The 24,618-nt window shown below is 39.7% G+C and overlaps 2 protein-coding genes across 2 annotated transcripts; both read right to left on the bottom strand.

Moving 5' to 3' along the window:
• Window positions 1-111: 111 nt before the first annotated feature.
• On the bottom strand, window positions 112-4,876 carry LOC118332989 (FERM domain-containing protein 6-like). The gene is made up of 13 exons (XM_035668462.1): window positions 4,805-4,876; window positions 4,053-4,143; window positions 3,836-3,915; window positions 3,522-3,580; window positions 3,236-3,413; window positions 2,644-2,889; window positions 2,491-2,556; window positions 2,324-2,392; window positions 1,720-1,894; window positions 1,068-1,241; window positions 716-847; window positions 606-628; window positions 112-523 (listed from the first exon to the last, which is right to left on the bottom strand). Exons 1-13 carry the CDS (start codon window positions 4,874-4,876, stop codon window positions 482-484), a joined length of 1,407 nt encoding a protein of 468 aa, XP_035524355.1. The 3' UTR covers window positions 112-481.
• A 623-nt stretch (window positions 4,877-5,499) lies between these two features.
• Window positions 5,500-24,095, bottom strand: gpam (glycerol-3-phosphate acyltransferase, mitochondrial). Its single transcript, XM_035661949.1, has 21 exons — window positions 23,858-24,095; window positions 20,314-20,450; window positions 19,991-20,110; window positions 19,379-19,452; window positions 18,260-18,373; window positions 17,911-18,060; window positions 17,615-17,714; window positions 17,157-17,293; window positions 16,554-16,653; window positions 14,228-14,440; window positions 13,889-14,002; window positions 13,490-13,575; window positions 12,518-12,630; window positions 11,248-11,318; window positions 10,483-10,750; window positions 10,209-10,366; window positions 9,915-9,992; window positions 9,682-9,819; window positions 9,359-9,548; window positions 8,861-8,919; window positions 5,500-8,732 (listed from the first exon to the last, which is right to left on the bottom strand). The coding sequence occupies exons 1-21, from the start codon at window positions 24,090-24,092 to the stop codon at window positions 8,616-8,618; spliced, it is 2,772 nt and encodes a 923-aa protein (XP_035517842.1). The 5' UTR covers window positions 24,093-24,095; the 3' UTR covers window positions 5,500-8,615.
• Between the last annotated feature and the right edge of the window lie 523 nt (window positions 24,096-24,618).

Here is a 24,618-nt window from a genome sequence, read left to right as displayed (position 1 = left end):
CAAATTCCAGATACATAAAATCAAAAGATCAAATTCTCCACTTTATTCACTTTCTTAATATTCAGGTACATTTAAACTCTTCATTAAAGTTTCAAAATAGAGAGACTGAAATTACTTGAATGTACATCTTTTCCCTTCTCCTACATATTCTTTTATTTCTTCTAAATGTTCAGAGCTCTTTTCATTATCCTTATATCTAATGTTTAAATTTTACAATGTTATGATTTATACTCTTTACTCTTTTTGTTCTAATATAAATGTATGAACTGTACTTTGAAAAAACAAAAATACAGATTTTTTCATGCTCAAACTAAAGCTTATGTTGCACTGGAAACATACAGATATTATTAGGTAAGTACATCATTTATTAGGTCTATGATTACTAATTTAAAAAGCAATGTAAGCATCAGAGCAGTGACATAAGGGATCTTCTCCTGAGCTGCAGAACACATAATGAATCCCTCTTGCCTCTGGCTGTACATTAGTCCACAGAAACCCCTTCATCTGCTTTCCTCCTCAGAACCTGCACAAAGATCAGAGAAAACACTGAAACCTTTGATGAAGGACTGTGCTGGATCAATCAGATAGCTCTGCAGTTTGCTCACCTGTTTCATTTCCACCGTGACAGCTGATAATGAAAAGAACACAGAAAATTATGAAATGATAAACAGATGATCAAGCTAATTTAAGATAGGCTATGTCTTTGTGGACTAACCTTCCCAATAAGAGTAGGGTAACATCAAAGGTCCATCGGCTGGCGCGCCGTGGAGCAGCTCAGCCAGCCACGGCACCTCCGCTGGGTTGTCAACAAGAAACTCCTCTGGTTCGTCCACACACAGTTCAAACTCTGCCACAGTCAACGGAAACACAGAGACGCTCAATGTATCTTCTTGATTTAGATCAAGTTAGATTTTATGTTTTCTGTGTCAAAGCAGCTGTGATTGTTTTCTCTATATGTATTTATATTTATCTCCATTATCATTTGTTTTGTATTCCAAGAAACCTTTAGTGGAATAGAGTATACAAGATGGGAAGTACAAATTGACTTTCTCTTCCTTTCAGCCAACCTGTGACTTTATCTTCCTCATAATCCTCCTCGTCCTCCTCTTCTATGGTCCAAGCTGTGGTCGTTTCATTAGCGACGCTGCAGCTGGACATGGAGGATGTGAGGCTGTTGCTCTGGAGTCTGTGTGTTAGACGTGTTGTGTCACAGATGTAGGCCTCTCTGTGGAGCTGACTGGCTGCAGAGAGAGAAAAACACTCATTGTGATTGTGTAAGAAAGAAGAATCAGTTCTCGCAGGACAAAAGTCACAATATTAGACCTCGGTTGACTTTACCGCACTTTATTGAAAGGACCAAATCAAGAGAAAGTCTTGTTGTGATGAGTTTGAGATGAATTAATGATGACAAAACAATGTATATTTTTTATATACTAATGTAAAATGATTTTTTCAATATACACATTTGGGGGCTTTTGTTGCCTTTTTTATCGACAGGACAACTCAAGAGAAACAGGAAAAGGGGAGATATAGAGGGAATAACACAAAGCAAAGGGCCACAGGTTGGATCTTGAACCCACGTCCACTGCAGCAGGGACTCAGCCTTGGTACATGGGACACCAGCTCTACCAGGTAAGCTACCAGGGCGCCCCTCTATGAAAGATTTTAATTCACAAACAAGTTCTAGTAAATGACGAGCATGAAGAGGAGATTGCTGACCCTGCATGTCTTCCAGGTGTTGGATGTAGCTGACCGCATCTCTGTTGTTGATGTGGAGCCGGTGACTGTCGCTGAGGTGCCTCAGGACGTGTTTGGAGTGAAAGGTTGAAGGAGTGTAATACACCAACTTAGGGAGGCACAGAGAGCCCACTGCAGAGATTTCAAACCTGCTGCCCTGAAGAGCAAAGAGAGAGAGAGAAGTGCTATATAATCCAAATATCAGTGGTGGAGGAAGTATTCAAATCCTTAAGTTAAGTAAAAGTACTAATCATCTACTATCATTAGATTATTATGACTCATGTATTCATGTAAAAGCAGGATTTTACTGTTGTAGTTGTTGACGTGGTGCTTTTAACAATGTTGTATAGGTCTATAACTTAAAGGTCTTAAATGCTACTAATTTTCTCCATCAATTGATTTATTGTTTGGTTTGAAAGAAAACTGAACATAGTAAACACCAGGTAATTAGCGGACTGTAAAATACAGGGTTTCCCTCTGAAATGAAGTAAAGCAGAAGTAGCATATCAATGCCGAACGGAGAGGTAGAAGAAGAGTCGATGTTGTATAAGTGGCAATATTCAAGGCATGATTCTTTAGGACGAACCTGGAAAGTTAAGCGATCAATATCCGTCCAGGAGAACTCATACAACAGACACTGCTTTCCTTCCACCTCCTTAAGAAAAACCCAATCAGTTTACACTCATAACACATGTTCCAGGAAGTTTATTTACATCTACAAGTCAAAATGCTTCAATAATGTGTAGGACCCACCTGATAAATATGGACTCCTTTAGATGCTACACCGAGAAGGGTGGAACTTCTCAGCTTTTTTTTGTCCTGCACATACAAGAACAGATGAAGAAAGTTCAGAATATAAAACAGTAAATAGTATGTTTTCTGTGCTACAACAGCAAACAGACTCACAACCTCCTGACTGTCTACTTCATTACAGTTACAGTATTCTGGAGGATTTCTTTGGTTAACTGAAACAGTCTGTGTCTGCGTCTGACTGGCCTGTCTCATCCTGTAGAAGGTGACCGGTCCATCCTGCAGGCTGCTGGCCTCTTTTATAAACTGCAGGATGGCTTGGCTGCGAGATACACCTCTCAGCTCCATGTGTAACACCGGGCAGTGCTGAAGCAGGAAGTCTCGTCCACGACGCTTTATCAGCTGAGGACACAAGCATGTTACATACACACACGTAAAAATTGTTGAAAAGTTCAAGGTTTAGGTCTTAATGCGACCTCCTCCACCATTTTGAGTCACTTTGGCTCAAAAACAGACTATACCACATAAGGTTGAATGTCAACAAACATTAAAGATTATTATAACATTCAGCCATTTCACCATTTACGTGGATTAAAACACATTTATTAACACTTAAGTCAAAATTACTAACTTCAATTGATCAAATATGAACAAATATACTGTAGATATAATGTAATATATAGAAGTGTACTTAAATATATAAAAGAATACACATACATATATATATATATTTATGTATTTTCTTTACCCATGAGGGGAAGTAGTCTTCAGGAAGAAAGTAATGTCTGTCCTCTTCCAGATCTCCGACTTCTGCTTGAAGTGCAGAAGCTGCCAGCTGGAAGTACAAAGCTTCCTGATGGCGGCTTTGTGATTGCAGCACTTTCTGCCTGAGCTCAGTGTAATAGAGCTGCTGCACTTTGCTGCTCCTAAAACAACCAAATAGGACAATAAATTACAGTTTGTCTCTGTATTATTGGAGGTTTTTGCTTGATTGGGCGGAACATTCATGGTTTGCTGATGGGAGACCAACTTACAATAGTAGCCACCCACTCTCAACATAATACTGAACCCTCAGGAACAAGATGAATGGGACCTAGAGATGAAGAATAAATATTTAAACAGAGTGAAAGAGTAATATTGTCTATTGTCTAGACAGTCTTGTTCAAATTTGAAGAAACAAACAGGAATCATGTAACAAAACCTGATGTACATTAAGTTTGTACAGAACATCTCCCCAGATACAAAGCAATACATTATGCATTATCACACCATGAGTTTACTGAGGCACACTGATGCATGCAGGACTGTAGGTAATTCTTCAGAGAGCTTAAATACAAGAACAACTCACTGTTGAGGATCCTCTCTTCCATCTTTTGCCAAAGTACTTGCTCAGCTTTTGCTCCAAATCAAGAAAGAAGTATTCATTATCTGAGGAACATAGAGAAAACAAGCCCACGACACCCTCTTGAGTTCATTCATTAGCAGCAGCCTCCCTGAATGCCAGCATCCCTCCATAAATGAATTCAAAACATCCCTCTTGAACTCCCACACAGACACTAACTGACCTCTGAGAACAGCCAGACCAAAGACCTGCAGCTCACCGACGCCGAGCTGCTTCAACACACTATTCAACACCTCGTGGCCTCGGGCTCTCACCTGAAGACACACATTATAACACACACGTATGTACAATTACGTAATTACGTAAGAATACATGGGCATATTCAGGGTCTATCCTGTGAGCTTTGGGTTCATATTGATGCATTAGTTTTGTGATGACATATCATTTAGTTAATTATTGTATATTAGACCGTTGTTTGGTCCAAAGCTGATATGATAGAAATCCCTTCCTGAAAACAGATACATACTGTAAAGTCTGCAATGAAATTACTTTCATAAAATAATAATTTTGTTTCATTATCATTTTATTTAGTCGTGCATTTTGTTTTTAAGGTAAATTTAAAAGGACTTACTTTATTTAAACAATAAAAAAGGTTAACCATCTTCCCTTAAACATCTTTCAGACCTTCTCCAGAAGTTTTGGGGATAAAATAAGTCCCAATATGATAAAATGCAGTTTCAGAAGCTTTCAAATAAATAAATAAGATAAATTATTACTTAATATTTCTATATTACTATATTGAAATGATCAGTATAGCCCCTGTGCAATACATCAGTGATAACTATTTATAATGTTAATGTCAAATTAAACCTGAGGTCTGTATATTTGTGACGCATTAGAATCAAAGACTAAAATGAAATAAATAAATAACAAATAAATGAATAAGACATTGAAAGGGACCTTGAGGCCACTCACCCTGACAGTACAGTCCAGGTGCTGCTTGTTTGGTAGAAGGATGCACACCTGTCGTTTCTGCAGCGTCCTCATGGTCACAGAAGCCTCGGGCTCGTCTCAGGCCTTCATATATCCTCCTCCTGTCCTCCCATGTGCCGACCAAAACAAGTAAGCCTTCCTCCCTAACCTGGCACGTAATGACTTCTGACTCAGAAAAGCATCAAATCCTTATCAGAGAATGTTTGGCCTTTTTGCTTTAAGAATCAGCTCTAGTATAGTTGATTTTTAATGCAGAAATGTGTTTGTAGCACTTAAAACATTCTAGAAAAGGCGCTACGGGAGGAAAACAAGAATAAATGCTGAGGTGTTGGTAGATATGCTGGACTCTGAACTAAAAAATATACAAACATTATGGCAAGAGAAATAAGAAACTATTAACTGCTTTTAAATGAATTACTAAAAAGTGGCTGCAAGAAGCCTGACCAAATCTGTCAAAATGGAGACACATGAACATGCAGTGATGAACAATATCCTACCACCTGTACCTGAGTTAAACTAAGCTGTTTATATCAATATGTATTTGTGGATCTGACCTTTTTGGATTGAAGATAAGGATAACATCAATACTTAGCAAAAGAAGACACTGACATTGATACCCAAATATTTACTGTCCCATCCCCCGCTGGAAATAAATCAATAAAAAGACAGACAAGAGATCATTGTTAATCTATCATTAATTTATTTAAAAACAAAATCCAATAATGCCAATTGTGCTTTGCTCTGAGAAAGCAAGAAAAAAAGTGACACTTTTTCTTTTAGTAGCTGGTGATTCTGCTTATAGTAACCACAAGTTCTCTGCTCGTGTGTTTGTTTGTTTTTTAAAGTTACAATCTACACTGTTCTTTTCCCACACGAAATAACCTTTGTTAACATGCACAAAAACAGAACAAAAAACACAACAAAAGAGCACTACAGTGCATTAAAAAGGCACCTGCTCCCCAGATACAGGCTTTTTTCTTTTTTTTTTAATCCTACAAAGTTACATAGTCGTAGAGGGATGTTGTTAATGCAGCTTCAGTAGCGACGGGTTCTCAACAATCCCCATGATCGTCACATCTGTACCGACTTCCATTGAGTATTCTATAATTATCACATTGACCTTTTTGGGGACAGATGAGATACATTCAAGAGGTAACAAATTTCATCCCCTACAGACACACACACACACACACACACACACACACACACACACAACTATCTTTCTCTGCAACATAATTCACACACTAAATTGTAAAATACAATTCTCAGGTTAAGTAGAATTCACATTGAAGTGTCGATGATTAAAGGCGACCAGAGGAAACATGCAGTACAGTACGTGAAGTGGTTTTTATCTTGGCGGAGGGGTCGCCCCGGCGTGGGGACTTTTGCAGGACTGTGGGCTCAGAAATGCTTTGAATGTCAAAATGTTCCCCGCTGAACTTGAGCAGGGACTATTTTTTGGGGGGGGCACTCTGATCACATTCCTTTTCAAATAACATACTTATCTGTTCTTCAACATGCTATGGGTGTCATTCACTGATCCTTAACAAGTAACCTTTTTTCCCCCCCAATTTCAGAGATATTTCCTTACATAGATTTGAAAAAGCATTTAAGTTAATTGTACCAAGCAGTGTTGCAGACTTGTCTTTCAATATAAATATTCATTCAGTGTATACCATTAGACACCCAATTTCCATTTTCCTTATTGCCCCGACAGATCAAGAATGTCAAATTCTAACATTTACACTGTCTTCACATTATCAATCTGAGATTTGGGTTCGCATCCCCTCTAATGCCCACAATTATTCAGACTTACTCTTCCCTTTCCAACACACTCCTTCTTTTTCCTGTCAGTTGGTGAGCACTCGTACACCAACGTTTATGTTCATGCTTAATGCAAAAATGTATTTATTTTTTAGAATTACATACGTAGGACAAAACCTAAATATTGAGTCCTGATGTGTCGTTTTATAATAAAATAATAAAAAACTGGTTAATGTTCTCTAGCTAAATGCACAGATACAGTGCAGTGAGGTTTCACTATCGAGTTTTAATTTAACGCATGTAGTTTTGGTATGTTTTAGATTTTCATGATTAACATAATCTGTTACCACAGAGTTTTTATTCCCAACCTGTCTGACGTTTAGATTTTTTTTGACACATGCATTTAGAAACAAAAACGGAAATTATAAGGACATTTTTAGACTGTGATTTTGTGAAAGTAAGACAGTGGTGCTGAAAATCTGAAGTGAAGCTATAACCAAGAAAAATGAACAGGTAAACCTGACCCAGTTAAGAACTATCATTTCATTTACAGAAACATCACTGCTCCTCACAGCAGTCTGCGTTTAAAAGTAAACAAAGGAGAAAGACATCATCTCCTTTCAACTAGAGCATCTTGAACGTACAACAAAGACACTATTCTCACAAACGGCTAACTTTTACAGACATGACCTTTTGTTCAGATGGATTACACGGTGGATATGTACCATTTATTTTTATCACACTATGAAGTTCCTCTGACTTGCGAATGCCCAACCATTGGAGCAAAATAGCTCACTCAGCAGTGATGCCATAACAGCTTTTGTAAAGTGTGATTATAACACAGAAAGAAAAAAAAGATGGTGGTTCTCCCCAATCTCTGCTTTCCCTGAAAGGCATGACCAAAGAGCTTCTGAGCTTGTTACATTTAAACTGACGTGGATGTGATGGCTGGTAGTAAGTATTGTAGGTGCTGTGCTATGTCACATTCATTGAAAAGTGAGAACAGTGGTACACTAACACACAGATCAAAGTCACTTTTCATCAATACCTATGACAAAAAGTGTAACTGAATGCACTTAGATATTAGTGGTTTGAATGCACTTAACTGTAGATGCATGTGATTTTAGGCTGCAGCTGTGCTGGATTTTCAACAGGTACATTTTGTTTGTTGTTGTTGTTTGCAAAGTAGATATTGTTGCATGGCTGAACTTATCTTTTTGATAACTTTAACCAGTATCTGTGCAGTATAACTGACCAAAGCTGTCTATAAGGATTAGATTTTTTTTACATGTATTTATTTTTTAATGAAATATTTTAGATATGTACGCATTTTGCAGGGGCAAATCTTTCAAATCTGTTAAATGTGATGTCAGCACAGAGCACGTATTTAAATGGACTACAAATGAGAGACACTGTTCTTGTGGCCTATGTACAGGAGTTAGTTTTAAATTTAGCCTTTCCTCAAAATACATTTTTACATGTTTTCTACGGTATGATAGTGGAGCGCACTGGAGAGAATACAACAGTTCTACAAACAAGCAGAAAGAGTTAAACATAAAAATGCCTTTGTTGTTGGTAATGTTTACCATTATTTTCTATGCATATTTTGCTTGTTCACTTGTATAGACTAAAGGCAGCTTGCTTTGTTCGGATTGCTGTAAAAGTGATTCTTATTCACTAACCTGCTTGAGTATATTTTCTGATAAAATCTTGATCATATTAAAACCTCAAGACTTCACTGGCAATGTTCCCAAAGACAGGATGATTCCTAGAGGTACCTCTTCAAAGAATGATACATGTGTTTTATCAGCTGCACAGTTCTCAGACAGGGAGTCATAGACTGGAACAAAAAGGGAAGACTGGCTTCAAGTCTCTTCCGGCTAACAGCTAACAGTTAGCGGCTGTTACGTGAAGGCACTTCCTGGTAAAGCTTTCCACAGAGTAGCACCTGGGATTGTTTAGAAGTAACCAGTAGAAGCCCTTTATTGGAAGGAGCCTGGGGTCTGAGCTGGGCTGAAGGGTGTCTCTGTCACAGCAGGGTGTAACCTAAGATGTACTGCAGGAGTTTGTTCCGATTGGCCTGAGGTAGAAAAGTGCTGCTCAGCTCCAAAGTTGTCACCCGGTTCTCTCTTCTCTCCTTCAGGACCTAGAGAAAATTGCAACAAAGGTGGAACATCTTAACTCCAGCTGGAGGAACCTGAACATCAAAGACTACTCTAAATATAAACCGTATTGTATTTTAATACCTATAATAAATCCACAATTTAAACTTACCCCAAGCTCTTTGAATGTCCTCACTGTGTTCTTAACCAAGTAATGAGTTGCACTTTCACCTGTAAAAAAAGGAGTCAGAAATACTAATTAAACCTGATTGTGACTGACGTTTTATTTTTTTTAAATGTTACTAGCTCATAGTAATTCATAGCTAAAGCCTCTACAAGTGTGTTCATTTTGTGTTGATTCTGAGGACTCTTGTGGAAAAAAGCACAAGTGTTTCTACACCTTGTTTCATTGATTTCAAGGGGAATCTGACCAGGTGGCAGGCATTAAGAATAACTATAAAGAAACAGCCAAGACTTGTGCGTCCATGGCATAAATCTAGTGCTAGAACATTAGTTCCAGTAACTTTTGTGGTTAAATAATGACTTTTCTTTGAATTATTAAAGGATACTGTATGGAATAATTACACAATGGACCTTCATTTTTTATTCCAAAATATTTTTTTTCCCTAAAGTGTACATACAGTATGTGGGAGAAATATTGCAGTATTACCATAAGCAGCCACTCCTCTCTCTGTGCGGGTGAGCAGGTATCTGAAGAGCCTCTGGGTGTAGTCAGACTCAGCCATGGGCTGACTCAGACTGTGGACGAAGATGGCGGCCCCACTGTAGGCCTCCAGCACGGGGCTCACAAGTCGCTGTAAAAAGACGAAGAACTCCTGGTGCTCTGCAGAAACGCTCACCTGATTAACAAAAAATAAAAATAAAAATCAGGGATAAAAGCCAGTTAGTCTAGAAGTTGGTACTGTGGTGGTTCTGTTGGCTTAAATAAAACTGTTAAAAACAGTCTTATTAAATACGCATTATTATCTAGACCTTTAGGTAGCGATCCCTCTGCTCCTCGCCGAAGTCACTGTCCTCGTCCTCCTCGTCACTTCTCCAGGAAAGGGGCTCGGGGAACTTTTTGGGCCACGGTTCCTCTGTGGGGCTGGGACTCAGTTCCTCTTGGTCCTCCTGGCACACACACACAGAAACACACAAATTAGACCATCTGGGCCATACACATAGGGTAAACAATTATAGTTAACCCACCATGTCTGTAAACTGACCTCTGCTACATAGAGAACTCCATACTGGATCAGCCGGGTCACTGCATCGTGAAAAACCTGGTAAATAGTCTGACAGGGCTGTGGGACAGAGAGGAGGAGAGGGAAAGGAACATGAAACAAACCACGTGGAGTTGTGTTTAAAATCAGTTTAAAACCTTGACAACATCAATAGGAACAACAACCAAACAGTTCAATTGAGCAAATAGAGACATGTTGGTGTTTTACTTCCAAATCTTTGGACTCATTTTGTACAGTTCAAAGTTTAGAAAGCTGGTGACAATGCACAGGACTTACTGGCGCCACAGACACCTCATTGATAAGGAAGTGGGAGAGCCCAGCGGCCTTGCGGATGAGTCTCTCTTGACTGAGAGGGAGGCTACTGAGACAACTGGGCTGGTGATCAGAGTCTGATTCCGCAACCAGCTCCCGCTGCAGCGACAGGATGCTGCAGGCTGGAGATAAATCATAAAGAAATTAGAAATAGAGAAATATTCTAACATCTAGGCAAATATCAGTGACACACCAGAGTGAGCGCACAACACAAGATCATCTTCTCGGCTCAACATACCGATGATTGCATCAGAAATGAAGACATGGAAAAGGCCATTGCTGTAGAAGTTGAGCTCAAAAAGCGCTTGTACAGTTTGGCTTGGTGCAACAGTGAACTCTCCATTGCGATTCGCACTGCTGGTCACGTTGACGCAGTTTCCCAGCAGGTGGAGGGCACGCATGACCACATCCTCGGAGTTCCCAGAAAAGCCCAGATCAAAGTCCCGTGACAGGATCTCCTCCTTCATGTTGAAGAAGTCTTCCACCAGCTTGGACAGCACCACCCCCTGGAGCAAAGCAGAGGAAAAACACAAGCTCCAAATATTTGAAGAAAGAAACGTGGCTCATGTCCAGAATTTGGTGACTCAGTACAACAAAACACTAGACTTGGCTTGAGTTAAATGCAGCACAGGCCAATTCCTCAAGACAGAAAGACAATTTCAGTAACTGTTCTCCACTGTCACCCACTTACAGTACATCAGTGTGCCTCCAGAGGGCAGAGGCCCAACGCTAATGTACAGAGGTGGTGGAGAGAAGATGCAGGAAGAGAAAGAGACAGAACAGAGAGACACATTCACTGCTACCATGCAGAGGTTTCTGACATTTGGATCACCCTGGTGTAAGGGAGGGAGTGTGAGGGGCAAAAAATTAACAAAAGACAAAAAGAGACTGAGGAACAGATGGTTGAAGAAAAATGGGAAAAGGGAAGAGGGTGCAGTATATATAGTATCTAAGTGCCAGGAGTGGAGGTTATATAGAGGACATGAGAAACAGCAAGACTTACCTGTCTGTGTCTGTAGAGCAGCAGACAGGCTACAATGTGGGTAGACATGATCGCTGAGGACTTATTAGCCGCTGTGAGGGGCGACACAAAGAAGATACTATAATGAGCAACACAAAACAGACTGACGACAATATCAAAGCAGAGACGTCTGGTATTGACCGATATGTTTAGACTCTAAGAGTAACTGCTGCAATATTCCTAAATATTTATTCTTTTTCATTTACAAGACAAAAACACATGAATGCTATGCTGCTGTTAAGCATCTGAGTTGGAAGTCTCTTATGTCAGACAGAGGTGGGGGTTATGACAACAACTAAAAGAGTACGTACAGATTCACTGACAATCTATGACTAACCATATGTTGTAACCCATATTTTTAATAATATATCTTACTGTCTTGAAATAAAGTTCTCAAGCATATAAAAATATCCAATGTACCAGGTTTGTCTTGGGTAATTAGATATGATGCTTTCTTTAACTAAACAAAAGGTAAAAAAGAGTTTATTATAATGATAACATATTAGACAGACAAAGAAAATAATGGTGTGTCTGTGTGTGTTCGCACATGTCATGGGACAAAGGTTACTAGTGGTCATCTTGAGCATAGTTCAGGGATGTAAAACATTTGTGAGCACTGGTACTGCATTCCTCCCTTCTACTGCTTCTCTATCCTCCCCTTTATCCTATTGGCTGAAAACAACATGCCATCCAGCTGGAGGCTTTGTGATTGGCTGAGAGTAAAAAGCGAACAGGCCTAGGGTAGGAGAATGCAGCTGAATGAACTAGGGAGAACCGGTTTCTGTAGTGCTACCTTGGGGCAAAAAGCCCCGAGTGATGTGAAATGGATGGACTGATGCTGTGTAGGATTTAAATAAATAAAGGCAGTAGAATGAGTAGTATTTTTATGAATTCTGCCTTAGCTCTTGCAAGCAGGTGCACCTTAAAACACAGGATGAAAAGGAGATGCAAGTGGAAAAGAATATAAAAGAGGGTAGGACTAATAAAGCAGCAAATGTGCTCCAATATTTAAAATAAATGAGATGTGACAGGACAAATAGTGCCATATGACATTTAGCTTAATGTGGCATCCGGGATGGAAAACTCTGAATAGAAAGAGCATTGTGAGGATTCATGACCTCTGTCACATGTCTTTCTATGCTACAAACTAAAAATATAAAAAGGCTGATAACGATGGCTAAATAATATAAGCAACAGGGCTATAGTTGTGGGTGTAGCAAATCCACTGGCTGAGGGGTTGTGAGTTCCTTACTGAAGAGGACGTGCTTGGCCAGGTTGTTAATGACCTGTCGTCTCAAGATGTCATCAGGCAGCTCTCTGTTCAGCTGCTCCTCCTCCTGCCCCTCAAACAGCTGAGCATCAGGTCTGAAAGAATAGTAACCCAACATATAAACATATAGTTTGACCACTGTCTTAGTATGCCAGCTTGATGTGGTAAGCACAATTTAAAAGGATGGTGTTCATTTCACAAAATATACCACTTAATGGGTGAGAAAACATAAGCACTATAGCAAATGATTGAAGCAATATACATTTTAATTTAATATTTAGATGGTAGTATTGACCCCCTGCCATGTGCTCTACTGTTCTGCATATTTGCTTTATGCTGCAAACAAACTCCCCATTGTGTTTTAAAAGAAGCACCACTAAAGACCTAGTAAAGTTAATCTTGCCAAATGTGATTATCAGTTTACGATTACCCTCATGAACCCGTGGCTGTCTCTGCTCACTCCTTTTAATTCCAGACTTACAGCGCAGTCATTAACCACCTCAGCCAACTGTGCCATATATTTTCAAGACAGGACAGGCTACTACTTAGTCTGGGAGTGTTACTATACATTCCGTAGGGCTCTTTTTATAAAATAGTATTTGTAATGTTTGTCCAGATAGTTTTCACTCGGCTCTTCTGGCATGAGATCGAAACTTGTGACTCCAGGCCAGCTGGGTGAAACGTTGCTGTCCTTGTGGATGTCCTGTATGACTGTATCAGTGTTATTATGAAGCGACAGTGCTGAACTGACGTGACCCTTGCCAATGCTAACTCAAGAGCTGTGCTCAGATGTCAGATAACAGACCCTGCTGTGATGCAGCAGGAGGGAGAAGTCAACTTTGTGACATGAGGGTTCATGATATTACAGGTGGGACTGTGGGACTGCTGGTGTGTGCATATGCACTTGTCCGAGGAGGATATAACCGACTGTCAGATTGGTGTGTGTGCCCTTACTGAGCAGAAATTATGGTGGGCATCAAGGTGTGTTCCAGGGACACTGGTGGTGGAATATGGCGGCTTCTCTGGGAGTCCAGGTACTCCTACATTTGACAAACAAAGGGTTAATTAAAATACAAACTCACACAGACAACCAGAGTGAAACGTCAAACTTTAAACTCCATATAAGCCACATTTAGTATTTTCTCACTCTCACTTTTTTGCAATAAATATGTTGAGAAACCAAAAGAAAGCCCACATACAACCTACATTTTGAAGCATTGCAACACTTTGTACTGCTTTAAAATCAAGAGTGATACCTGAAATCTATTACTGTAATAGCTTCTCTGGCTACATGTGGCCATAACAGCTGTAGTTCTATTTGTGTAAAAGCTGATGTCATCTCTGATCAGTCACCTTGAGGGAGAAGGGCTGGTTGAAGTCAACTCGGACGCAACCGTAGTTCTTACGCAGCATCCTGAACACTCCACATGCTATTCCCCACAAACTCTCATTCTTCTTGGGCTTGCCCTGGTGGGATTGAGGAGTTCAGATGGTTACAAAAAAGACTTAATAATAGAAACATAAACTGTATGATGATGCAGTTAAAGTCATCTATCCCACTAAGAAACAAAGCCTTCTATCCCCTAATTTCCAAAATACTACAATATCTATTCTGTTTTTAGTAGAGGAAAACAGCTTTGTTGCTAGAGCAAAAGTACACAAACATCCGACCAAGATGATCTAAACACTTACCAGCTGCTCGCTATTGTAGTTGCCCTCAATAATACGATCGTAAGAGATGCCAACTGGCACCACCAGTACGTCTGGGATGGACCCAGTGTACAGTGTGTCTACCACGATGGACAGCATGCCTGCACGCGCTGTAGATGGCTTACCGCTGCGGGAGCGGGTACCCTCTAGGTAGACCTCCAAAAACTGCTGCTGACGCAACAACTCCTCTGTATACTGAGGGAAGATGGATGAAACACAGAGGCAAAGGTTGAAGTGAGAATGGTGGGATTAAGATGAATGAAAAAAAGGCTGCACTGGATGTCAAATGTGAGACAAATGTGCATATACAGTGCGTAAAGGTCATAATACTTTTGATGAAAATGCAATTTGCTGCAAAGACAGTGACTCCATCACGAGGTGGAAGTGTCACGTAAAGTGTGCAGCCTGAATACGAGTTAAAATGAGCGGTCAACAAAAGTTTGACCCCCAAATACACCGCAGAGAACTGGGCACGTGCCAAGGAAGCCATGTTGTGTAATGATATCTGGCTGAGCACAGTATGCACACAGCTGTCTCTTGCTATGCAGACACTTTTGAGAAGAGAGGCTTTATACTGAAATGGACTCTAGCCTGTGGCATTTAGAGTAAGCCGTGATAAGAACAGACATCCAGGTTCGGCTTTCACAGGAGCGACTGAAATTAGAGCAGCACAAGGTTTCTTTTTCTATTGCCTGCACTTCTGCCTGTGAAGGAGTTCGGCTAATTACCTTTCTGTGAGAAACATGCGCATGCCAGATTAAAGTCTTATCTCCCCTGAAATTTAGGTATTAAGTGGCCCACTTTCTACAATTACATTGACAGAATTGTAAATTCTGTTCAGTGGGATGTGTGGTGAAATATCGGAGGTACAAAGGGATGAAATGCAGGTCATCACTTCCAACAGTTGCTCATGTCTTCAGCTGATAACTCCTATCTGAGGGCCACAATACACACTTATCTTAGCCGTACAATACACAGCCTTTGTTGGTTTCATTACTGCCGACTCATTCATTTTCACTCATCATTACTCTTAACTCTCTTCCACAAACTCCAAACATACAAATTAAAAGCAATTACCTAGTCTGATAGACTGGTGCAATTAAGTTAATCCACTAAGCAGCCAAGCTATTTAGTGGAAAGCACATTTAGAAACTACATGCTACAAGTAGCTTATGATGACAAAGCATTCATATCAACACTAGTAGTCATCCACATTAGTTATACTTCAGGTTTTCTCATTAGCAGAAGCTTGTTAAGCCACATTATCCAAATACTAGAGCTGCATTAATGCAGATTCCAGTTTTAATCAGCCTCCAAATTTTCACTCAGTCAGTTTTTGTACCCGTGACTTACTTGAGATGCAAAGTGCACACATTAGGGGGGAAATAAACTCTACCCAATGCCATAGCTGAAAAGACTTAAAGGATTTACCAAAACAATAACTTTTTACTATACATTTACAAATGCTCATAAACAATACGTCAGCCATTTTACATTGTACAGATATTTCTGGGTTATTTGGAAAGCAAAATCATCACTAAAATGATTATCCTTTCACACTTTTACCAGTCACAGGACTCAAATCCCTTTGCACTGCAGTTATAAATAGATATAACCTTTCATTTTTTTTTTTTTTAGTATTTTTTTTTTCGTGGCTTATGCCTTTATTTGATAGGACAGCTGGAGACAGACAGGAAAGGGGGTCAGAGAGAGGGGATGACAGGCAGCAGAGGGGCCCCAGGTCGGATTCGAACCCTGGGCCGCTGCAGCAAGGACTCAGCCTTGGCACCCCACTACTACCTTTCATGTAATCCTATAAATGTGATTATTAACAATATGTCAAGTATGATAGATGTTTAAACTGATTAAAACGAGTAAAATTAACAGTATATAGTATGATCATATCTTACTTCTACAGCAGAAGTTTTAGAGAAGTTTACAGAAGTTACTTAGACACTGCTACAGGATAGTAATAGTATCTAAATAATGTTTAAAAAGTAAAATGCTATTGTGTTAAATTGAGTCATAGATTTTTGCAAAGACTGATTTTACAGTATGACTAAAGAACAGACAGACAGTAAAAAGAAGGAGGTGGGCTAACATTATGTAACAGAGGCTTTTAGCTCTCTATCACTCAGGGAATAAAAAGCGCAGAGCAGAAAAGTATGAAGATCTCCCGCAGTTACATAATAAATCATGCTAAGACAAAAACCCACACACACTACACACATGAACTGAACACTGAATTTAAGAACTGCATGTTAAACCAGCCTTTCCTGTAGAAGATAAATAGACTATTGGGACTTACTGCTTGCAAGAGTGATCTATACAGAATGTCTTTCTTCCCATCCCCGGTCTCCTCCATTTTCCGTCGTATGAAGAACCCTCCAAGTTTACGGATAAGGGTGCTGAAAACAAAGAAAGTCGAAAAAACGTTCTACACTGGCAGCAGTGGTGTCCTTATCATTTTTAGTTGGCTGCAATTTGGTTATGGTGTCCCTATGATTAAAGAGGAATCACTTTGCTATAGTGATTCCTCTTTAGGAACTGTGATTATTGTGAGTAATAAATTTGACAACGTGTTGCTGACAGATGAACATGGGTGGTTTCATACAATTTGGAATAAGCCAGTTTGCAGCCTTTACTTATAGACCATTTTGTTTGTGCTGAACCTACTAACCTGCTATTTGAAGCAAGTTAGGATAAATCAGGTTTACAACCTGTTGTCATTGTAAAATCAGTCAGTCTTTAGTCTCACTCTTTATTTCAGCTTTCATTCCTCTCTGATCAATTTTCTAAAGAATTCCCTTTCTTGTAATATCAAACTGATCTTAGTGTTTTAACTTACAGAGAGGAGAAATTCACTTTATTGACACATCAAACTTGACATGAGACTTCATGGGCCTTTTACCTGAGGATAGGGATGCTTAGGTTGTTTCCAGCAGCAATGTGTGGGGCTTTGATGTTGTGACAGAACAGGATCAACGTGATGAGCAGGTAGTCAATGTGGGATTTATGAACAGGGAGGAAGACCATGGGTACATTTTGCTGTAAAGACAAGATATAGATCATTTTAAAATAAACAAAGACCATTGATATGCATATGGATATGTACTTTAGGAGCAAACTTTAGTCCATGTATCCATTAGAAATGTATTATGATGATCGCCATTCAAGACTGCATTGTTAATAAAAACGATAATAAACACACAAAGTAAGACTGTGTACATGAAACACAAAAAGCTGTGTTAGCACATTATTGTGTCAGTTTGTGAAATGTATTTGTGTACTGCTTGCGTTTAACTGTCACTCATCAGATCATATTGTGACAGTATAATCCATTTTTCTTTGTGTGTAGTTGCTGCTGACCTCCGTAGCTGCTTTCTTGACCATTTCCAGCTGGCCCTTGTGGATCTGGATGCTCCAGAAGAAGCCGTTAAAGAGCCTCAGGAGGACCCACCCCGTCAGCCTGAAGGAAAATGAAGATGTGGAACAGAAACAAAGAGTCTAGCTGTGGCAGAATCTAGTCCATTTTAGTGAAATGAAACATAATGTAAAGAGTCTTTTCTAAGGTCTTCCCAAAACGTTGTGTTAATGTGCTACAATATTCCTATAAACCCAGCTGAAAAGCAACTGAAGAGAGATTTCTGGTACACAGTATATACCTGATAAAGGCTGGTGAAATGTTGGCCACCATCTCCTGGAGGAAGGCCCTGGCTTTCTGCTTCACTTTACTGACAGCTTTGTGGTCCTGGCCAGGCTGGCTGGCTGCAGTGTCCACATCTGTGGCTACCTTCACAATAGCACTCTCCACACTGCCATGGGCGAAAGCACAGCACATACGTAAGGCATACAATTTTTTGAACACTTTATCCCCCAATGTTATTAGTTGAGTGTTTCCACTCCCTGTGTAATTTAATAATACGGTACTAATGTTGCTCAAGGGGTCACTACATACTCTCATGATGCTCAGTTGTACTTTGAGTAAAGGTCTCATGTTACATTAACTCTCACCTGCTGTTGTTGAGCACATTGTCCACTACATTCCTGGTGAACATGTCCTTGTTGACATCTCTTTCCATGACAAACAGCACATAACTTAGCCTGCGCGCCAGCCAGCCCCGCTGTCTGCATGAGCACACACACACACAGATACACATGTACAGCAATGTATACACAAAAACATGTAAAGAAGAGAACACATTCTCAAATATACCATATGAATGGATACACTAATTAATGCTTTAACAGATTTCATTTGTAGAATATGTGATATAGAAATGTTAATATAAATATATGTGATCAAAATCTCTCTCACACATACAATCTCTCACAATATAAAAGGAATAGTTTGACTGATCAGTTGAAGAACGGTCAGAAAAAAAACTTGGCCTTTGTTGGTTAGACTGATTTACTGGTAATTTAACACATTTTCAAGAACCAGAGATCCGCTGTGGCTCACATATTCATTACACACAGCTTTCTCAACAACGACAATGGCAGTTTTGTTCCACCTTGCTGAGCTTATAATCAACACAATACTCACTGTGTTAGACAAAACTAACAATACTAACTTGTCCATAGTGAATTTAGCTCATCTTGGTTGCAGGATGTCTGTCTACATGCTAATACACTGCAGAATAAAACGAGATATAAACTTCTTGCAGTTTTTCCCATGAAGTTCAGGGCATGATAGCAAATAGCCTTCATTAAAGTACATCTATCCAAAGGAGTGCCTTTGACTTGCTCGTGTTTATATTGCTTGGTGTTGTGGTATAAAGGTGTCTTACTGCTAAGGTCAGTCACTAGATGCATGTGTCCGGTGTCCACAGACAAACATTTTAAATTATTCATCTGTCCATCTTTCCACTGCTTCCACGGTCCTCCTGACTTAAAGCCATCTAGCCAGCACCTGACTGCACTGTATTGATTGTACTATACAGGAGGAGCTCTTTGGTGCAGCGTGCAATTTAAGGGTCATCAGATGCCAAGGCAACATGTGAAAGCCAACCAGCAAATGTGTAGTTTTTTGAAAGTTGAATAGGTTCCCTTTTGTCGGGCCAATGGACTGTTCAAACAAAAATAAAGTGTAAGGAAGTGATACTGCAATGGAGCAGATTTTCCTCTGTTTACCTGGTGTGGGTCTCATTGATATAGATGACGTTACGCAGTCCCAGAGATGGAATACTGGTGTTGAACAGTCTCTCCTGTGACCAAAAGCACAATGATTATTGAATCAGCAACATAACTTCAACTTAGAGCCTTAGAGACACAGATGGGTTTGTAAAATTAAGGAATGAACACATAAGGTACACAGAATTGTATCTTGTTGTCTTTTGACGAGACGAGTCTTGCAAGCAAGTCTCTGCATTCTAGATGAGCAAGCCGGAACTTGTTCAGCTGATCTTGAGATACTGACTGAGATAAGACTGGACTAAAGGTTAAAAGTAAGTCCGGTCTGTGCTGGAAGAAATTGCCTTTCTGCTGCCATTTCATTTAGTTGGTTACACATTAATGTACTACTCATTTTGAATTTTTTTTTTTTTTTAAATGCCTGTTGGTAACTTATGGTATATGGCCAATGTTTGTAGCATCTTTTAAAAACGTACCAAATAAGATTGCACTTCACGTCTTCAAAAACAACAATAAATTGTTTTTGGCAGGTGCTGTACACTGCATATCGATCAGACTAGACTTTAGCAAATGAAATTATGTTGAAGTTAATTAGCTGTGGTGTAACATTACCCAGCTCTGTGGTGTACAGGAGTGACAGCAACGGCCCACAAAGGGCCTCTTTCTGTTCAGAAGACCCTCCTTCCACGTACTGGCAACGCAGCGCAGGACCGAGGGGCTGGTGCTGCGGTCCTTGAAACACATCCCAAAAAAAAAAAAAAAACATCAATACAAAGATACAGGAGTAACATTATACACATAACACAACCTGTTCTGTGGAACACATGCATGCTAAGACAAGATTAAACACCTATGATCTGACAAGATATATCATGCTGATGATAATGTCTAATGGCATTACGAACATAAATTGTGGATCTGGGTCCGTGGCTTACCGAGTCATCATTGGGATGTTTCCAGCGGTTACACCACTGTTCTCCGTTATTGACCTGCAGCAACAAACCATCTGACACCTCCATATTCTCTGCTGTCCTTTCCTCTCTCTCCAGATCACACACCACTAGCTGGAAAGCTGGCAAGACAAAGGGATATCATATCATATCATATAGCAAGTTCTCTAAGATAGAGCATGGCCTATTACAAGATTTGAATTCACTTTTTGTGTGTGGCACCACGAGTCAGTCAGATCATACATCTGCCTCTAAGCATTTTGAGTGCAGGAGAACTGAGCAGGAACTGGATGTCACCGGTCTCCCTTCCACAGTAAAGCTGAAGAAGGATCCTCCCACATGATTCATCACCCTGCTAGTATGAGTTTGGCTCACTTAACACCTGTTTGCTTTGTTAGGCCAGATTTTCTGACTAATGTCAAGGTCACGTTGTTCCACTCGTCCCCAGAATACAATTCAGGGGTTGGTCTGAGGTTTGAACAATTTGACAGCAGAAAGTATTGTGCATCGAAACATCTGAGACAGAATGACCTATGAGAACAGGTTATAGGCCTACTCAAAATAAAAGCCTATTATGCAAATTAAATGACTGGATTTATTTATCAGTTTTAGTTTTACTTCCTTCCTGCCAATCTAATCATTAGGTCAATACTTCTACTTGTTTCATGAGTGACACTTCTGCTAGTGAGCTATTATTAATACTGGTATGTTACAGTTCACAGGTCTGGCAAAGCCTTCCTCATTTTAAGAGCCACTCGAGCATACTCAGACATATTTTCAGTTTCAATGAACTTTATCAAACTGTACTGCTCTTTATTTAAGATAAATATTCATAAATCTTAATTAATAAATAATCTAATCTATAGAAGCTGGAGTTACATCACACTCGCAGTTATCAGTTAATCAGAAGACAGTTTTCCTGAGTACACAGCACACACTTGATCTGATGAACTAGAGCCCGTACTCTTTTACAATGAGGAGCTTTAGGATGAGACACTATTGTATTTGCTGTAGCTCTTCTGTAGTGCCTTACAGGTTAGTTAACTATGTAATCATTATTTTTCTGCAGTTGATTTGTGCGTACAAAATACAAATATGCCAGTGGATACATCTTTGCTGTGTACCGCACAACTACTAGTTAACAGCTTCTAAATGGCTTCTCAAAGTTTATAACAGGAGTGTTTGCCCTGAAAAGACAGATATTTTATAAATATTTGACCAAGAAACATACTTAAAAAGGTATTGCACTCTCAACTTCAGATACTTCAGATACACTAAATGAAGCTGCAATCAAAACAGAATTAACATAGAGGGAGGCTAAATGTTTAAAAGAGAATTAATTTGTTTAATTCCTTTGTATATGCCTCTAATGTGACACTTTGTCTTTGTTGAATATTATCTGTAGACTAAATGTTTTTAGATGTTTGTATAATTGATTTATTTGACTGACAGTATGTGATGATGTAGCTTTAAAGATTATGTGACCTAAACTAACCACATCACGCATTATGACCCCACACTAAACTGGTTACTGTCTTGTTAACCTTTTATACAATGGAGGTGTTCTGCATCTGGGCCCCAAATACCTACAAAGACTTTTGCCCCAGTCTGCCTCTTGTTTCACCAGTTGTTTTCTGTCTGCTTATTAGCAGGTGAATGAGGTGGCCGCTGCAGTTCGGCTTGTTTGTTCCCACATTCTGAACATTGCAGCGCTGGCTGAAAGACACTTGACTGGAGCCCTGTTCACTAACTGCAAATGGGAGCAACAGATCGTAACTAAAATCCTCTAAAAATGTAAATTGTGATATTATTTACCAATGAACTGCTTTTCTGACACAAAGTGCAAAAAGAGTACAATGGTAATTAACAGAAAACACCATGGCCAGTGCCTCTCATTAGTTTGGAAATAGGTTAGTGAGTCACTTTATGAATGAATGCTTTCAGACAAAACATCATAATGTGTGTCAGTTAAGCGACAGTGTACATCCGTCTTTCTGCGAATAATAAGTCTGACGGAGGCGGCAGACGTGAGGGCAAAATGTTCCTGCCTAACTAGTATCCAGCGGAGAATGAATGCACTTTGAGCCAACGTCCTGTTGTAGGCGATACGCACACTGATGAGGGGGAACGGGGTTTTCAAAGGGGTCAATGACCGAGAGTACTCCACTTGATGGGGTGACTTTGTTGGAAGCAAAACAAACAAGTCGAGGAATGAGGAGCTGTGGGGGTTAGGTAACAGGTGAAGGTAGCCATAATGAAACATTAAAGTTTCCATGCAAGTAGATATATTGACTAATGTAACGTTAGACTAGGCTAGATTGTCACTTTTTTAGTCTTCAAATAGGAAAATATATATATTTGTATGTAAAATCCTGCTTATCCTTCAAATAACTCTGATCAAGTGTCCGCATAAGAGTTCAGATGACATATGATGATACTTTTTAGGAATGCACCAGGAAGCACATACAAGTAGTAATAAAAAAGAAGTAATATTTCACCCATATCAGCCAATGCAGGCTTGGATCTTTACACTACAAACATATATATATATATATATATATATGTTTTCTATTATTTTATTCCGTTAGTAATTTTATAATTAAGAAACATACCAAGAATAAAACACCACAACCTGCTAATTACCAAATGATACTGGACAAACATCAGAATTAATGTATAAAGCATGTTTCAGGAGGAGCCAGCTCATTACCCCACTGTACCACATTATATCTATCTTTAAAAACATCCCTGTTGTTGCACACTGTACAGGACTGGGGTTAATCCATCTCACAAGCTCCGAGCTGTAACCAGTAAGCAATAAGCAGGTCAAACAGCAGAAGTCTTGTGACAGATGGGGTGCAGACAACTAGCCGTGCAGACAACAATGGCACAAACCAGGCAGCCTGACGTCTGGCTTGCTCGGCCACAAGGTTAAAAAAAAGCACCGTTTTAATTGGCTAAAGCTGCAATCTCCTGGTTACACGGCTCTATTAGCTTTATTTGGAGGTTCGTATTAAGCTATTAAACCGATGACTTGTGCGGTTTGTGTTGCACATTGCCTGGCATGCTGTCGAGCCTCATGAGGCAAACCTTGATGTTAGGGTTTAAGGGAACTCGCGATACCTGGAACTGGAGTACAATTAGCGTTACGTGCGTTTGATGTTAAACGGATCAGCTAATGTCACTGGGGCAGACATGACAAGCCAAGGTTAACTTAGATGTAAAACAATAAAAAAAAAAAAAAATCCCATTCTGGGCAAGAGTCCCCTTTGAACTCAATGTCAACGTAAAGTTAACCGGCTAACGGGAGGTCGTGCCACTAAAAAAAATCGTCTTAGATGTTTTATTCATCGGTCACAAATGTGTGAACGGCGTCGTGAGGGCTAATGTAGCAACGGAGTTATTGTTTCCATGACAATAACGCACGAGGCATTTAGTAGCAGTTACTTCAACGCTGACGATGTAGCTAGCACTAGCACGCTACCCCCCCCCCACCACGGGGGCTCGCGAGAAACGACATCTCACTTACCGTGAATGTTGTGTTGCGCTGACTCATATCTCAGAAATAAAACCCGTCGACAAAACTCAACTGCAGCCAGTCGTTTGGGTCCCGTAAGAGGTCCGGTGTCTCCCTGCGAGAGCTCCCACTCCTCAGAGGACTGGGCGGCTCTGTCATGCAGCTCCGTGACAGGAGAGGCTGTTATTGTGTCGGTGTGGCAGAAGCCGGGAGAGGGCAGCACTCCGCTAATCTGACCACACTGCATCAGCTGCGGCACTGAAATCGTGTTTATGTCTGGAACTGCTGGGTTCCGACGTTTTTTTTTCTCTTTTTGTGGCATAAGGCATATATATGTGTGTGTTTCAAATAACTGGTTTGACGCTTTAAAAAAATAAAATAAAAATTGCGCTTTTATTTTGAAGTCCTGTCATTTGTTTGGGTTTTGTGATAAAAAAAAAACGAACAAAAAATGTATTCCTGTTAAAAGAAATTAAACAACATATCACAAAAAAACAAGAAAACCTAGTCTTATACAGAAAAAAACAAAGCTTTAAAAAAAAAAAAATTACAGTTCATCAAAAACATGGACGTGTTGCGTCCTCCAGCGGTCGGATATTTACAATGCCTTTTCTTGGAGCGTACCACTGTGCTATGATAGCGGGGGTCGATTATTAAACTCAGTATGACAGTATGACTTTTGGGGCACAGTAAACCGTAGATATAACAAAAAAATATTATAAACTCACACATCAGTTGAATACTTACTGTCACTACTCAACCAGTAGCTATAT

This window comes from Morone saxatilis, unplaced genomic scaffold, assembly GCF_004916995.1.
Source record: "Morone saxatilis isolate NCDOM2014 unplaced genomic scaffold, NCSU_SB_2.0 Contig1, whole genome shotgun sequence".
NCBI classification, from domain to species: Eukaryota; Metazoa; Chordata; class Actinopteri; family Moronidae; genus Morone; species Morone saxatilis.
Note: the sequence above shows the minus strand (reverse complement) of the source record. Positions and strands in the feature narration are given on the sequence as shown.

Coding starts and splice junctions, on each gene's coding strand:
- LOC118332989 (XM_035668462.1), bottom strand. CDS start 4,876: ATGAGGACGCTGCAGAAACGACAGGTGTGCATCCTTCTACCAAACAAG. Junction 1,895..2,323: donor TTGATCGCTTAACTTTCCAG/GTTCGTCCTAAA, acceptor TTTGCTCTTCAG/GGCAGCAGGTTTGAAATCTC. Junction 1,242..1,719: donor ACACCTGGAAGACATGCAGG/GTCAGCAATCTC, acceptor CTCTCTCTGCAG/CCAGTCAGCTCCACAGAGAG.
- gpam (XM_035661949.1), bottom strand. CDS start 24,092: ATGCAGTGTGGTCAGATTAGCGGAGTGCTGCCCTCTCCCGGCTTCTGC. Junction 20,111..20,313: donor AACATCCCAATGATGACTCG/GTAAGCCACGGA, acceptor ATGTGTTTCAAG/GACCGCAGCACCAGCCCCTC. Junction 8,733..8,860: donor GGACATTCAAAGAGCTTGGG/GTAAGTTTAAAT, acceptor AATTTTCTCTAG/GTCCTGAAGGAGAGAAGAGA.